Genomic DNA, 13,602 nt, shown 5'->3' on the forward strand with positions numbered 1-13,602 from the left:
AGTGTAGATTTTATCGTTCCAAAGCAACACAAGGTCAATAAGAAACGCCATGGAAGGGCATTCCAGAATAATCAGAAAGTACAGTCAGGAAAAGAAAAGACGCCGCATTCCATAAATGTTTGAAGGTAATTTGTATACCTGTAGCCTATAAATAATCATTTACCAACAGTAATTGCCCTCCATGCTGATCGTTTTCATTATACGTTACGAATAATGTGCAAAGTGAGAGACAATTCGCAAAACTGAACGCACATTCATGTAACCAGAATACGGCGACTCGAACTGACTTCCACCTTTATTTTGAATTGGCCGCACTGTGTACGACTGCTCAGGTCGCAGCACTATTTGTTCACTTTCGACGCCTTGATGACGTAAATCCTGTATTGAGTGCGGTCGACGTCTGGAGAGTGCATTTTCACCGTCTGCTGCGCCAGGTCTGTAAAGAACTGTTGCTTCTCGTCTTCTGAGACAACTGCTGCCAACGGGATGAACGAGGCATACTTATCTGCGATACACATAAATACAAAGAAAGATAGAGAGATCTTTCCACTTGTTCGTTTAAAGAGATCAATGAACAAAGCTATTTCATCGCTACAAAGCAGCCACTGTAGATTTCACGGATAATCTAACAGTGCCAAACAGAAGGCAGGGGAAACAAACATGTACAAGACGAACTCTCTTCACCCCGTTGTATTAACATGGCAGAACAGATGTACACCTCATTTTCACATCAGACGAGTACTGTCTGCGTAAGTTCTAAACGAAGAAATAGGTAGCTTGAGGCATAGCTCGCTTCATATGTTCTGCCCAGTGTTTTCCACCTGTCGCCTAAAAACTATGGAAAAAATATTCCAAATTTCTTTGTTGCGAACTAAGTTCACACAGAACAAGTAACGTACGGCGCACAATATAGAAAGAAGGCCTGAGGGAAGGATAAGACAGAGCGCAGACTGGAAAATGTTTATTGTATTACACAACAGAACGTAAATCTAGAGGCAGACTAATTACATGTCTGACCTGGAAGCTGTTTTGCTCTTGCGCCTGCTCCTGCTCTTATCGTGACCCTGATTTGGTCGAAATGCGGCAAAGAGGCCACAGCTCTCGCGTTGGAACGCCCACCATCGTTACTTCGTACAGCCAATACGTGCGCACGTGTACGATCATTAATGCAGCCACCTGTTTGCCCTATGCAACAGTATCCCGCAAGATAAAGGAATGCGGTAAAAAACCCAGGAGACACACTCTGAGAAAATTTTTTGCATGCTTCTTTGAGCATTCCATCTTGTTTCGCGTGGAGATGAGTGAACAAATCCGTTAGAATTTGCTTGCTACTGAGAATACGGCCTTCACCCCGTGCCTGCTCACGACTTTCCTGACGCCCTTGGAGAAATTGTGCACGTCTGGCCTAAATCGTTCTGGATTCCTTGAATTTACCTTTCTCGCGCTAATGCAGTAAATTTCGCTGAAAACGTTCTAGGGGTTGTTTCCGAAAAGCTTTTCCGCGATTCACGTGTATTTGAATGGGCGGCATGGGAGTTTAGGCTAAAGTGGATGTATAATAGTGTAGTATAGGCTACTAAAGCAATCCAGCTTAAGCTTCTCGCCTAGCGAGTGTCTAATGATCAACTTACTGGCTTTAACTTCCGTTTTAGTTTAAGGTGCGTGCACCTGATGCACAGACGGTGCAAAGAAGATCCCAGCACATCGCCTCCGTGAGCACCGGCGTGCTGCCGGCGCCCCCTGGTTTCTGAGGCCGTGTTGTGCCGCATTGGTCCTCAAGGTTCTAGGTTGTGCGTCACTTCCGTGTGACGGTAATTAATTCGCTTTTCTCTGTTTAAACCTGAGAAAACGGTTTTCTTCGTGGCCCATCCATTTGCATTTGGAACTCACAAGTTTTGCAGTAAAGCTTCGACAGCGTACATCTTTCCTCGCCGTACATAATATGAAAACGTCGCCTGCAGTAGATAGGACAATTCTAGCCATTGGGCTGAATTTCGTGAAGAGTCGGACATCACTGGCTCGTGAAATCAAAATATGTATTCATATATTTAGCACTAATCAATATTTACTGCTATGAAAAAGTCCGATAAGACACATATTCCACGTTTCCAATGATCTCGTGTGATCACTTGAGAACACGTATTAAACATCTGCGTTGTCACAAGCTGCCAAAGAATATGGTTGCATGAAACACGTTTGTTTTATATAAAGATATGTATATGAAACTTCTGTGTTCACGGAGAATATCGGACGTGTGGCATATGTAAGAAGTGAGAGTTCTTGCAAGGAAAGTTTGTGGACTAATTACTTCATGAGGCATTCTAATTTCTGACACCAGCTTGTGGTTGATATCAGATTGCAACCTATTTTGGGGGTGACACCGATTACGATAAGCGCCGTCAGACTTGCGGTAAAAATGTACAGTTTTTTCAGAACTCTTTCTTTTTGGCAAGTGCGCTGTCTTATGCAACGAAGAACAAAAATAACAAAAACGCCGGCGTACTTCGCACACTCAGAGAAATTATTAAAAATTAAATTGCGACGTTTTACGTGCGACAACTACTTTCTGATTGACATACCGTAGTTGGGGGGGGGGACTCCGGAGATTTCGACCACCTGGAGTCTTTTAACGCTCACCTTAATCTAAGTACCACGGGTGTTTTCACATTTCGTCCCCATCGAAATGCGGCCACCGTGGCCGGAATTCGACCCTGCGACCTCTAGGAAACTTACTTCTCTGAACTAGTCTGATCCTGACAATATTGCTTATAGAGATACGCCCTGCCAACTCCCCCACTGTAATTCGTATATTCCAAGGTGTGCGGCAATATATTTGATTATTTATTGTGATCCCTCGTCTGAGTAATGACCGGCGACAAGATTATAGTGCAATCTGCTACAGGTGATGTATAATAAACTGCGATATTGACACGTGTACTTGTTTATCTTTATCGGGCGACCGCGTTTCACCGCCTAAAAAATGTTATCGCACAGCGCAGGACGCCCCTGCATGTATCGGAAGTTTCTCGAAAGTTATCGATGGTTCTATCTGCTGTTTGTTGTCCCCGAACCTTGTGTAATTTTATTTCATCGCGCGACGCGAATGGTTTAGAACTTACTTGAAGACACGCGGGTCCCAGCGATTACTCTGGAACCTTCGATGACCGATGTGTAAAAGCCGACGCGCTTGACCCGCTGATCAGATTTTCGATGATCGCAGTCTGTGTTCACTGCGATCGCCGTTCTTTGAGTGTATCCCGTTTTGCAGGCCCAGGTTCGCCCAATAAAACGCTAGTTTCGTCATTCCCAGTGTCGCTGCTTTCTTTACCGTCACTACTACGCGACAATATGGTATAAAACACATTTGTTACAACTACGGCTCGCCTTATTACGCAGTTCTCAAGTTCGTCACAGTTAAACATTAAACTGCGTCGGGTGAAACTCCCAATCCCGTAACTACGCTAAAATATGTGCAAGAAAGCATAGAATCAGGCGCGACCGTGCGCATTCCGCTGAACGGAGCCTTTCTCATTTCATATATTTAAGTGCTGCGCGTATTATTTATGTGTCGCGGTACCTGTTGTCAGCGCTGGCTCCCCTTATTCCCCTATAGGATATATGTGCATATAAAGAAGGAAATCCTTACAGGCGAAGAGGAGAAAGAAACGATCGGTGAATACCACTCTTGATGTCCGCAGTGGTTACGCTTGCACACACGTTTACCCAGCATTCTCACAGACATGAAAGTCTAGGTGTGCCTACACATGACCACTTGTGGGCATATATACATATATATATATATATATATATATATATATATATATATATATATATATATATATATATATATATATATATTGTGTGGGTGTTGTATACGTTTTGCGCGTCTCTATAGGCCATCGCTCTTAGCTGAGGCTGTTCACCGCGAATGCGTAGCAAGCGTATTATGAGTAGTAATCATCATCATCATCATCATCAGCCTAGTTACGCCCACTGCAGGGCAAAGGCCTCTCCCATACTTCTCCAACTACCCCGGTCATGTACTAATTGTGGCCATGTTGTCCCTGCAAACGTCTTAATGTCATCCGCCCACCTAACTTTCTGCCGCCCCCTGCTACGCATCCCTTCCCTTGGAATCCAGTCCGTAACCCTTAGTGACCATCGGTTATCTTCCCTCCTCATTACATGTCCGGCCCATGCCCATTTCTTTTTCTTGATTTCAACTAAGATGTCGTTTACCCGCGTTTGTTGCCTCACCCAATCTGCTCTTTTCTTATCCCTTAATGTCACACCCATCATTCTTCTTTCCATAGCTCGTTGCGTCGTCCTCAATTTCAGCAGAACCCTTTTCGTAAGTCTCCAGGTTTCTGCCCCATATGTGAGTACTGGTAACACACAGCTGTTATACACTTTCCTTTTGAGGGATAGTGGCATCCTACTGTTCATGATTTGAGAATGCCTGCCAAACGCACCCCAGCCCATTCTTATTCTTCTGGTTATTTCAGTCTCATGATCCGGATCCGTGGTCACTACCTGCCCTAAGTAGATGTAGTCCCTTACCCCTTCCAGTGCTTCGCTACCTATCGTAAACTGCTGTTCTCTTCCGAGCCTGTTAAACATTACTTTAGTTTTCTGCAGATTAATTTTCAGACCCACCCTTCTGCTTTGCCTCTCCAGGTCAGTGAGCATGCATTGCAATTGGTCTCCTGAGTTACTAAGCAAGGCAATATCATCAGCGAATCGCAAGTTGCTAAGGTATTCTCCATCAACTTTTATCCCCAATTCTTCCCACTCCAGGCCTCTGAATACCTCCTGTAAACATGCTGTGAATAGCATTGGAGATATCGTATCTCCCTGTCTGACGCCTTTCTTTATAGGGATTTTGTTGCTTTCTTTGTGGAGGACTACGGTGGCTGTGGAGCCGCTATAGATATCTTCCAGTATCTTTACATATGGCTCATCTACACCCTGATTCCGTAATGCCTCCATGACTGCTGAGGTTTCGACTGAATCAAACGCTTTCTCGTAATCAATGAAAGCTATATATAACGGTTGGTTATATTCTGCACATTTCTCTATCACTTGATTGATAGTGTGAATATGGTCTATTGTTGAGTAGCCTTTACGGAATCCTGCCTGGTCCTTTGGTTGACAGAAGTCTAAGGTGTTCCTGATTCTATTTGCGATTACCTTAGTAAATACTTTGTAGGCAACGGACAGTAAGCTGATCGGTCTATAATTTTTCAAGTCTTTGGCGTCCCCTTTCTTATGGATTAGGATTATGTTAGCGTTCTTCCAAGATTCCGGTACGCTCGAGGTTATGAGGCATTGCGTATACAGGGTGGCCAGTTTCTCTAGAACAATCTGACCACCATCCTTCAACAAATCTGCTGTTACCTGATCCTCCCCAGCTGCCTTCCCCCTTTGCATAGCTCCTAAGGCTTTCTTTACTTCTTCTGGCGTTACCTGTGCGATTTCGAATTCCTCTAGGCTATTCTCTCTTCCACTATCGTCGTGGGTGCCACTGGTACTGTATAAATCTCTATAGAACTCCTCAGCCACTTGAACTATCTCATCCATATTAGTAACGATATTGCCGGCTTTGTCTCTTAACGCACACATCTGATTCTTGCCTATTCCTACTTTCTTCTTCACTGTTTTTAGGCTTCCTCCGTTCCTGAGAGCCTGTTCAATTCTATCCATATTATAGTTCCTGATGTCCGCTGTCTTACGCTTGTTGATTAACTTAGAAAGTTCTGCCAGTTCTATTCTAGCTGTAGGGTTAGAGGCTTTCATACATTGGCGTTTCTTGATCAGATCTTTCGTCTCCTGCGATAGCTTACTGGTTTCCTGTCTAACGGAGTTACCACCGACTTCTATTGCGCACTCCTTAATGGTTCCCATGAGATAGTCGTTCATTGCTTTAACACTAAGGTTCTCTTCCTGAGTTAAAGCCGAATACCTGTTCTGTAGCTTGATCCGGAATTCCTCTAGTTTCCCTCTTACCGCTAACTCATTGATTGGCTTCTTGTGTACCAGTTTCTTCCGTTCCCTCCTCAAGTCTAGGCTAATTCGAGTTCTTACCATCCTATGGTCACTGCAGCGTACCTTGCCGAGTACGTCTACATCTTGTATGATGCCAGGGTTCGCGCAGAGTATGAAGTCGATTTCATTTCTAGTCTCACCATTCGGGCTCCTCCACGTCCACTTTCGACTAACCCGCTTGCGGAAAAAGGTGTTCATTATCCGCATATTCTCCTCTGCTATTCCTAGAGCCTATGCGATATTCCCCCACTGACTTGTCTCCAGCCTGCTTCTTGCCTACCCTGGCATTGAAGTCGCCCATCATTATAGTGTATTTTGTTTTGACTTTACCCATCGCCGATTCCACGTCTTCATAAAAGCTTTCGACTTCCTGGTCATCATGACTGCATGTAGGGGCATAGACTTGTACCACCTTCAATTTGTACCTCTTATTAAGTTTCACAACAAGACCTGCCACCCTCTCGTTAATGCTATAGAATTCCTGTATGTTACCAGCTATTTCCTTATTAATCAGGAATCCGACTCCTAGTTCTCGTCTCTCCGCTAAGCCCCGGTAACACAGTACATGCCCGCTTTTTAGTACTGTATATGCTTCTTTTGTCCTCCTAACCTCACTGAGCCCTATTATATCCCATTTACTACCCTCTAATTCCTCCAATAACACTGCTAGACTCGCCTCACTAGATAGCGTTCTAACGTTAAACGTTGCCAGGTTCAGATTCCAATGGCGGCCTGTCCGGAGCCAGGTATTCTTAGCACCCTCTGCAGCGTTACAGATCTGACCGCCGCCGTGGTCAGTTGCTTCGCGGCTGCTGGGGACTGAGGGCCGGGGTTTGATTGTTGTATTCATATAGGAGGTTGTGGCCAAGTACTGCACCAGGGTGGCCAATCCTGCTCTGGTGAGAGAGTGCGTTACCCGTTCTGGTCACCGGGATCAGGCCGCACTCCAGGCCTGTTTGTGCAATTTTCTCAACACACGGTATTTTTTTGTATTTCGCGGTGGAGAATTGCGCGGCACCGGGATTTGAATCACGGTCCTCTTGCACTGGGGACGGATACTCTACCGTCCCCGCAGGAGTTAAATTAAAAATTGAATTATGGTGTTTTGCGTGACAAAACCACTTTCTGATTATGCACGCCGTAGTGGAGGACTCCGAAAATTTCGACCACCTGGGGTTCTTTAACGTGCACCTAATTCTAAGTACACGGGTGTTTTCGCATTTCGCCCCCATCGAAATGCGGCCGCCGTGGCCGGGGTCCGATCCCGCGACCTCGTGCTCAGCAGTCTAACACCATGACCACTGAGCAACCACGGCGGGTCCCGCAGGAGTTGTACGCCTCATTTAACCTACAGTGGTGCCCTATTTGATCAGTCAAGGTGGACCAATCTGAGCTTGGTTATACCGCATGGATGGCACTCGGCTAGAGAACCTGGTATTTATGACCTGCACATGTAGTAATAGGTGTTGCTAAAGTTTGTTTGCCCGCACGCAGGTATCCAACAAAATGGAACTGCAACCATGAAGTAGGAGATGAACGCGCATTAGATGTCGCTTAAAACTGTTATGCATTCGTTCGTCAAGTTAAATTCTGCTATTGTGCGAGAGCGAAGCAGATGGCATACGAACATACCAATCAGGCTTTCGATGCCGAAACTGTCAAAGACCGTGCACACCGGAAGCTCCAATATGCTCGGTGAGAGTCCTGCTTCTGCCAGGATCTTGGAAACGTATTCAATGCGCTCGTCGTAGCTCATGTCCTGCGTCCTCGGTGCTATCTGCTCGACCATCTGGATAGTGAGAGGAAAGTGTCAGTAAACGTAGACTTTATGGCGTCGTTTGAAATGTTCCTTGCCTTTGCCAGCCGTAAGTTCTCTTTCCAAAAACTGGAATGCTACGAAGATACTGTTATTCTAGGCGTTGTATAAGTATACCCTTTTATGAGATTGAGAGAGGTTCCTACTTCATATGACACGTGGGAGGAAAGGAACACACCCGTCCATATACACATGGAAAAGGTAGCGTCACAAAAGATAACTGTACTAGGAACTTTAGCACTGTGTACTGCTTTCACTCCTGCTCATCGACTTTAGATATATCGACGTGACACGTAAACTATCTTCAGTCTACTTGCCACTAAGCCTCCTGGAGAAAGCTACACTGGCGCCGTGCTGTGCAGCTGCGACGAACTGTGTTAAGTGAACACTAAAGAGTATTGTATAGCTTTACTGGTGAACTAAGTTGGTCGTAGGAAAAATGCATTATTTTGCGCCGTAAGAGAACGCGCTGTGAGCCAGAAGAAATGACGATAGGACAAATGATGACTGAAGATACCATCATTCATTTCTGTCATATATGCTCCCTGACGTCATGCATTTCGACAGTGTTGACTTGGTTATAACTAAGCGTTTCTCAATGAGGCTTTGCGAACAATATGACGACCCAAAGATTCAGGATAACGACTTTCGGAATATTTTAAGTTGCCTTAACGATCCATATACGAGAGCACGCTCTTGAATAGAAACTGTCACAGAAACGGCCCGAATCTGGTGCAAATTTCAAAACGCCATTGCTTGACTTATAATTCCTTCTCTTGCTATCTACATTTTCCTCCAAGAAAAGAAATCAAATAGAGCTTTGAAAACATGCTTTACCGATAGAAAGCAATAAAGTAGCGCGGTCTAACAACAATAATGCATACGTAAATTGCGCCCAAGCTTTGCCTAGACATAAAAAGATGTTTGTTTCGTTAAATTTTTTAGAGCCCGTCTCGCGTACGGTACCAGTAGGTTGCAGCACTGTTGTCAACCATAACGGAACGTTTGTCTTTCACGTCACCTGGTATACGGCGACTGAACATGTGTGGTCACCCAGCTGCACGCCGAGCTGAGGCGAAGGGAGGGGGGAGGGAGCGGCGGATGCAGCAGATGACGCGCGACCTTCGTGCGCAGCCCCTGTACCGTTTCGCTCATGCGCCAGTTCTTCGCCGCTTACGGCACATGGCGCTGCGCGAAGCACGATCTACGCGCTCGCGTGTTCCCTCTAACAGTGGACCGACCTGTACGCGGGTGACCCCCACTTCCCTGGCACGAAAACACACTTGGTCTACGTTATGCCGCAAAATTGCCTAGTGTACAAAGCTTGCGAAAGGATAACCAAATCTTGAGCCACATGTTTCATCTTGCTGACACGGCGACGACAATCACGTGACCGTCAGGGAGTTCAAATACTTCGTTGCCTTGTCTTGGTCCACGTGATAGGTCCATGCAGTGCCGATTTCTTCGAAATCTATAAGAACGGGACGGGGACATTTAGATTCAAGCTAATTAGCCAGCACTTCTACACCGACACGTAACACTTTTCTCCAGTTGATCTGTTTCATTATTCACCTGCTGCATTCGCAATCTCAAGATGCAATATCTCGCAAAAGGTTTCGATAATTTAAGCTGCTGCTAGGTTGGCGAATTTCCACCAAAGCAAGCAATGTAGTGAAAACTGAACCCCCGACAGCTGTGATTTTTTTGTAAACAAAATAACATAAACACACATGTTGTCACTACACTAGAACGCGCGTTTCCCTCCACCCAACTAACCGCTGCGTCTGGCCTATGAGGGGAGACTCGGCCGCTGGATAAAAGCACAGGCCTGTTTTAATCGTGCTGGTGACCACCGTTGTTTCATTGTAGTCGTAGAGATCATGCACGGCACAGCCGGTTTCGACTGCCTACATGTAGCTTGTGAATAATTAGGTTCGTTTCAGAAAACCATTTTCGAAGAAACTTCAATAAACTTCGATGTCGCTAAAATCTCGCTGGTAATTTTGTCACGTGCCTAAAAAAATCACCAATCGATGCACAGAAGAATGTATTGCTAAAGACGCACACAACTCGCTAATCTAGTGAAAGTTTACTAAAATTCTAAAACTGTGAAACAGGTTGTACAGTTGTAAAATTCGCATTCTTCGTCAAATCGACGCTGATATTACGTTGCATAGCCTTCAGCAATAGTGTCACCACAGCTTCAGGCTGTATAGCCCGTGCGTGGGCAAACATCTCGCCAAGGGCCGGTCTCCCGCAAAAATATTACGATATTACGGTTTCTGAAGGTAAACGGACTTAACTGCACTCGAAAGCCCCTGATGATCAAACTCACGTGAGAATACTTGCTCCAACGATTCATTTTAAGAAGGTTTCGGTTGATGTCCAAAGACAGCAGAGACGCGTGGAAAATCAGAACACACTCGCCTCGAGGCTTCAGAAGCCTGGCTACATTCTTCAGCGCCTTAGCTTGGTCTCGCACCCAAATGATAGTGTGGAACGAGTACACCCTGTCGAAGAGACCATGCTCGTCGATGAACTCGGTCACGTCTTCGTCGCTCGCGATGTCCAACTTCCTGAACTCAATCTTCTCGTGATGCGAGTGTTGAGAGGCGTGCTCCACCATTACGGCTGACACGTCGACGGCGACGATGCGACGGCACGGCAGGCATCGAGGAAGCAGCTCCTCTCGCGTCAGGTCTCCGATCCCGCAGCCAACGTCCAGGAACTGCTGCGTCTCGTCCGGTTCGCGCCGGAACACCTTCTGGCAAAAGTCGAGCATCCACCTGGTGTGTTCTCTAGGAAACCGCTTGTCTCCTTCAAATTGTTGCGGCCGGAAGGTGATGACGTCGCTGGTTCCTCCTTGCGATATGGGCAGAAAGAAACAGAGGCGCAGTTGTAGACGATGTCTCTTTGTGTTGGTCGTGCTGATTAGTTTGCTTTCACTTTTCCTGCATCGGTTGCGCTATTTCTGACTTCTGTTTCTGGCCTGTTTTCTAGACCAGTCCCGAAATGCTCGCAATCTATATATAAAAGCCACAGGGGCCACTAGCTATATCTGCCATTATTCATGCACAACTAGGTTTGTCTGACATTGCAACGCCAGATATGTGACGGCGATGAGTACACCGATGGCGATGATGATGACAACTGACAACGAGATTTGGTGGAACCCATCTCGCGATGACTTTCGACGGTAACGCGTTTACAATTGAACCACTATCGGGACAGAACGTGTTGCCACCGTCGACTCAGGTTATGCATGGGTCATCTAGTGCAGCGGCACTCCTCTTTCGCGCTTCCCTAATAACACTCGGCGCCATCTGGCGGTGCCGCAGGAAAGCCTGCGCAAGCCCTTCGAAGTGCACGGCACGCAAGGGCGCGCAAACGGTGAGAGACGCGTCATGCGGCAACATGGCTCCTCTTTCGAGCTTCTTTCTCAACGCGCTGGGCCATCTAGTGGCACTGCCGCGAAGTGCTGGCGTGCTCTCCGAGTCGATGAGTGCGAGACACCGGTGTCTGGGAACGCTGTCCATTCAGTGAAACATACTCAGTGACCTAAGTTTGCGATAGGTTCATCGAAGAGCGGCCCGCACACATTGCATTTGCGCCATAGTCTGCTAAAGTGTCGGGATGATGCCGTTGAGGAACCCTTGCGACGCTGGTTTGAATCCGCCCTGTAAGGGAGAACATTAACGGATCTCTTCCTCGTTTGAGAGCGGCTCATTCACAGTGACACATACCTTATTACCAAAGCTGGTCTGAGCGATGTTCACTAAAGAGCGGGCCAAACCTAGTGGCACATACCTAATGGCCCAAGCTGACCTCAGAGACGTTCCCTGAAGAAGAGCGCATTCCTATTGGAATGGACTCAGTGCTCCGAGTCGGCGGCAAAGAGTTTCTTCGAACAGCTCTACCTACCCTTTGCCGCATCGACCGTGACCCATGTGGCCGTGCAAGAGGTTCGTGAAAGAACGGCACGTATGCGCACAATTACGACATACTCAGTGGCCCAAGCTGCTACAATGGTTGGTTTTGAACTTCATTCTTTCATCACAGCAGGCCGATGCGCTACCCATTCGACCAAGGAAAATACCGTGAGTCAGGTAGGAGGGAAACGTGTTAGATACAAACATACAAAGATAACCCGAAGCATAGCTGCAAACATAGATTGTTGGATCCGAAGAGTTGATTAATTACCGTGAGAGTGCTAGCGAGTTTGAAAATTGGACAGGGATTCAACTTCTAGTTGACGTCCACCAAACGTTGTTGCTTCTACGTGGCTCCCACAACAAATTCTACTGTTCAAACAACCCATGATCACTTCCAACTCACCAAAGAACACAAGTACACATTGAACCACTTTACAATATTTTTCGATTTACGGCGCTGCTACTGAGTAGATGTTTACTTTCGTTTACTAGCCGTGGCGACTGCAATAATTGATGGAAAAATTCGAAAAACCGGTATACTGAGACGTAAGCGCTCGCTAAAAACGCGTGGGGTCAATATTAATCCACAGGCGTCGACACGACCTACGTCGCAGCAAATCGTGCAGCCTATAGACGTCATATTTAAGTAATTCTCCTTCTTTAAATTAATGGTACTACAACAAAACAGTGAACTAGTAAAACCAGCCGAACTACTGCTATAATTGAACAGTATATGCCAACTTACTAAAGGGCTAATAATCCCATAATGCGAAATGTACGAGAGTTGCTGGTTTTCAAAGGTGAACACAGATAGACGTGACAAAAAAAATGGTAATCGGTTATTTTATGAATATTACTGTATTTGCGCGTAAATAGCGCGACCACAAGTATAACACAACGGGATACTTTGTCTTTCAAAAAAATAAAATATTTATGCATACAGTTTTACATGTCACGCATTTCCCAATAAAGTGCAAATATCCCAAAAAATGAAACTCGTGTTTTACTTATGCAAATACGGCAAATTTCATGCCGGCAAGAGGCGTTTTAGCTGTATGAACAGTGTTTGTACACTATCACATAGCTCAGCGCTACCTGCTGGTGATGACCGTTGGTGATACCTGTAGCTATAAAGGCAATAAAATTGTGCTGCGTTGCGGCTAGATATCTTGTACTTCTGCCGGTTCCTCTGGGAACTCCATCCAGCTTTCACCTAGGCTTTATAATGCCCCATTTAGGATCACCCTGTAATCTCATCTTTTTGAGTGAAAAGGGTTAGAGGAAAATGATTGGTATTTATTCCTTTCATTAAACTTAGCGATAACACCGCAGCAACAGTAGCTCAGGGCAGCGTAGTTATTTTAGGATAGTTTTTGCGTTTGTTTGATGCATTTTTGCGTCTGGTAACTTCATAGATTATGCTGGTGTAAAAATTTCCGCCTTTTGAGATAAGCTATGTTCCATGAAAGCCACATTCCATGAAAAATTTGAATAAGGGGAACCAACCTTGGACCTTCACAACCGGATGGGACATAGCGGATGGTGCAGCAGATCAGATTCCGCCTTCAGATATATCTGGTAAAATGAATCGGATCGAACAGATACAGTCGGTGCTCCAGGTAGGACGCTACCGCGGGTGAAGCCTTCGTTTTTTAGAACAAGTCGGCTCAGAAAACTCTCAATACATCGATAACGCTGGCCCTACCACTGAATTTTTTTCCTCTTTTAGTCGGCGCAGGATATGGCACAGGGCTGTTGAACCTTGTTTCCTGAACACGAACGGAATTTAGAGGGCGCAGCTGCTTTGCA

The 13,602-nt window shown here is 45.8% G+C and overlaps 1 protein-coding gene across 1 annotated transcript; it reads right to left on the bottom strand.

Annotated features, from left to right (window-relative positions):
• Positions 1-299: 299 nt before the first annotated feature.
• On the bottom strand, positions 300-10,643 carry LOC142563255 (juvenile hormone acid O-methyltransferase-like). Its single transcript, XM_075673808.1, has 3 exons — positions 10,197-10,643; positions 7,678-7,834; positions 300-505 (listed from the first exon to the last, which is right to left on the bottom strand). The coding sequence occupies exons 1-3, from the start codon at positions 10,641-10,643 to the stop codon at positions 342-344; spliced, it is 768 nt and encodes a 255-aa protein (XP_075529923.1). The 3' UTR covers positions 300-341.
• Positions 10,644-13,602: the final 2,959 nt, after the last annotated feature.

The sequence above is a fragment of the Dermacentor variabilis genome, chromosome 11, assembly GCF_050947875.1.
Source record: "Dermacentor variabilis isolate Ectoservices chromosome 11, ASM5094787v1, whole genome shotgun sequence".
NCBI lineage: Eukaryota > Metazoa > Arthropoda > Arachnida > Ixodida > Ixodidae > Dermacentor > Dermacentor variabilis.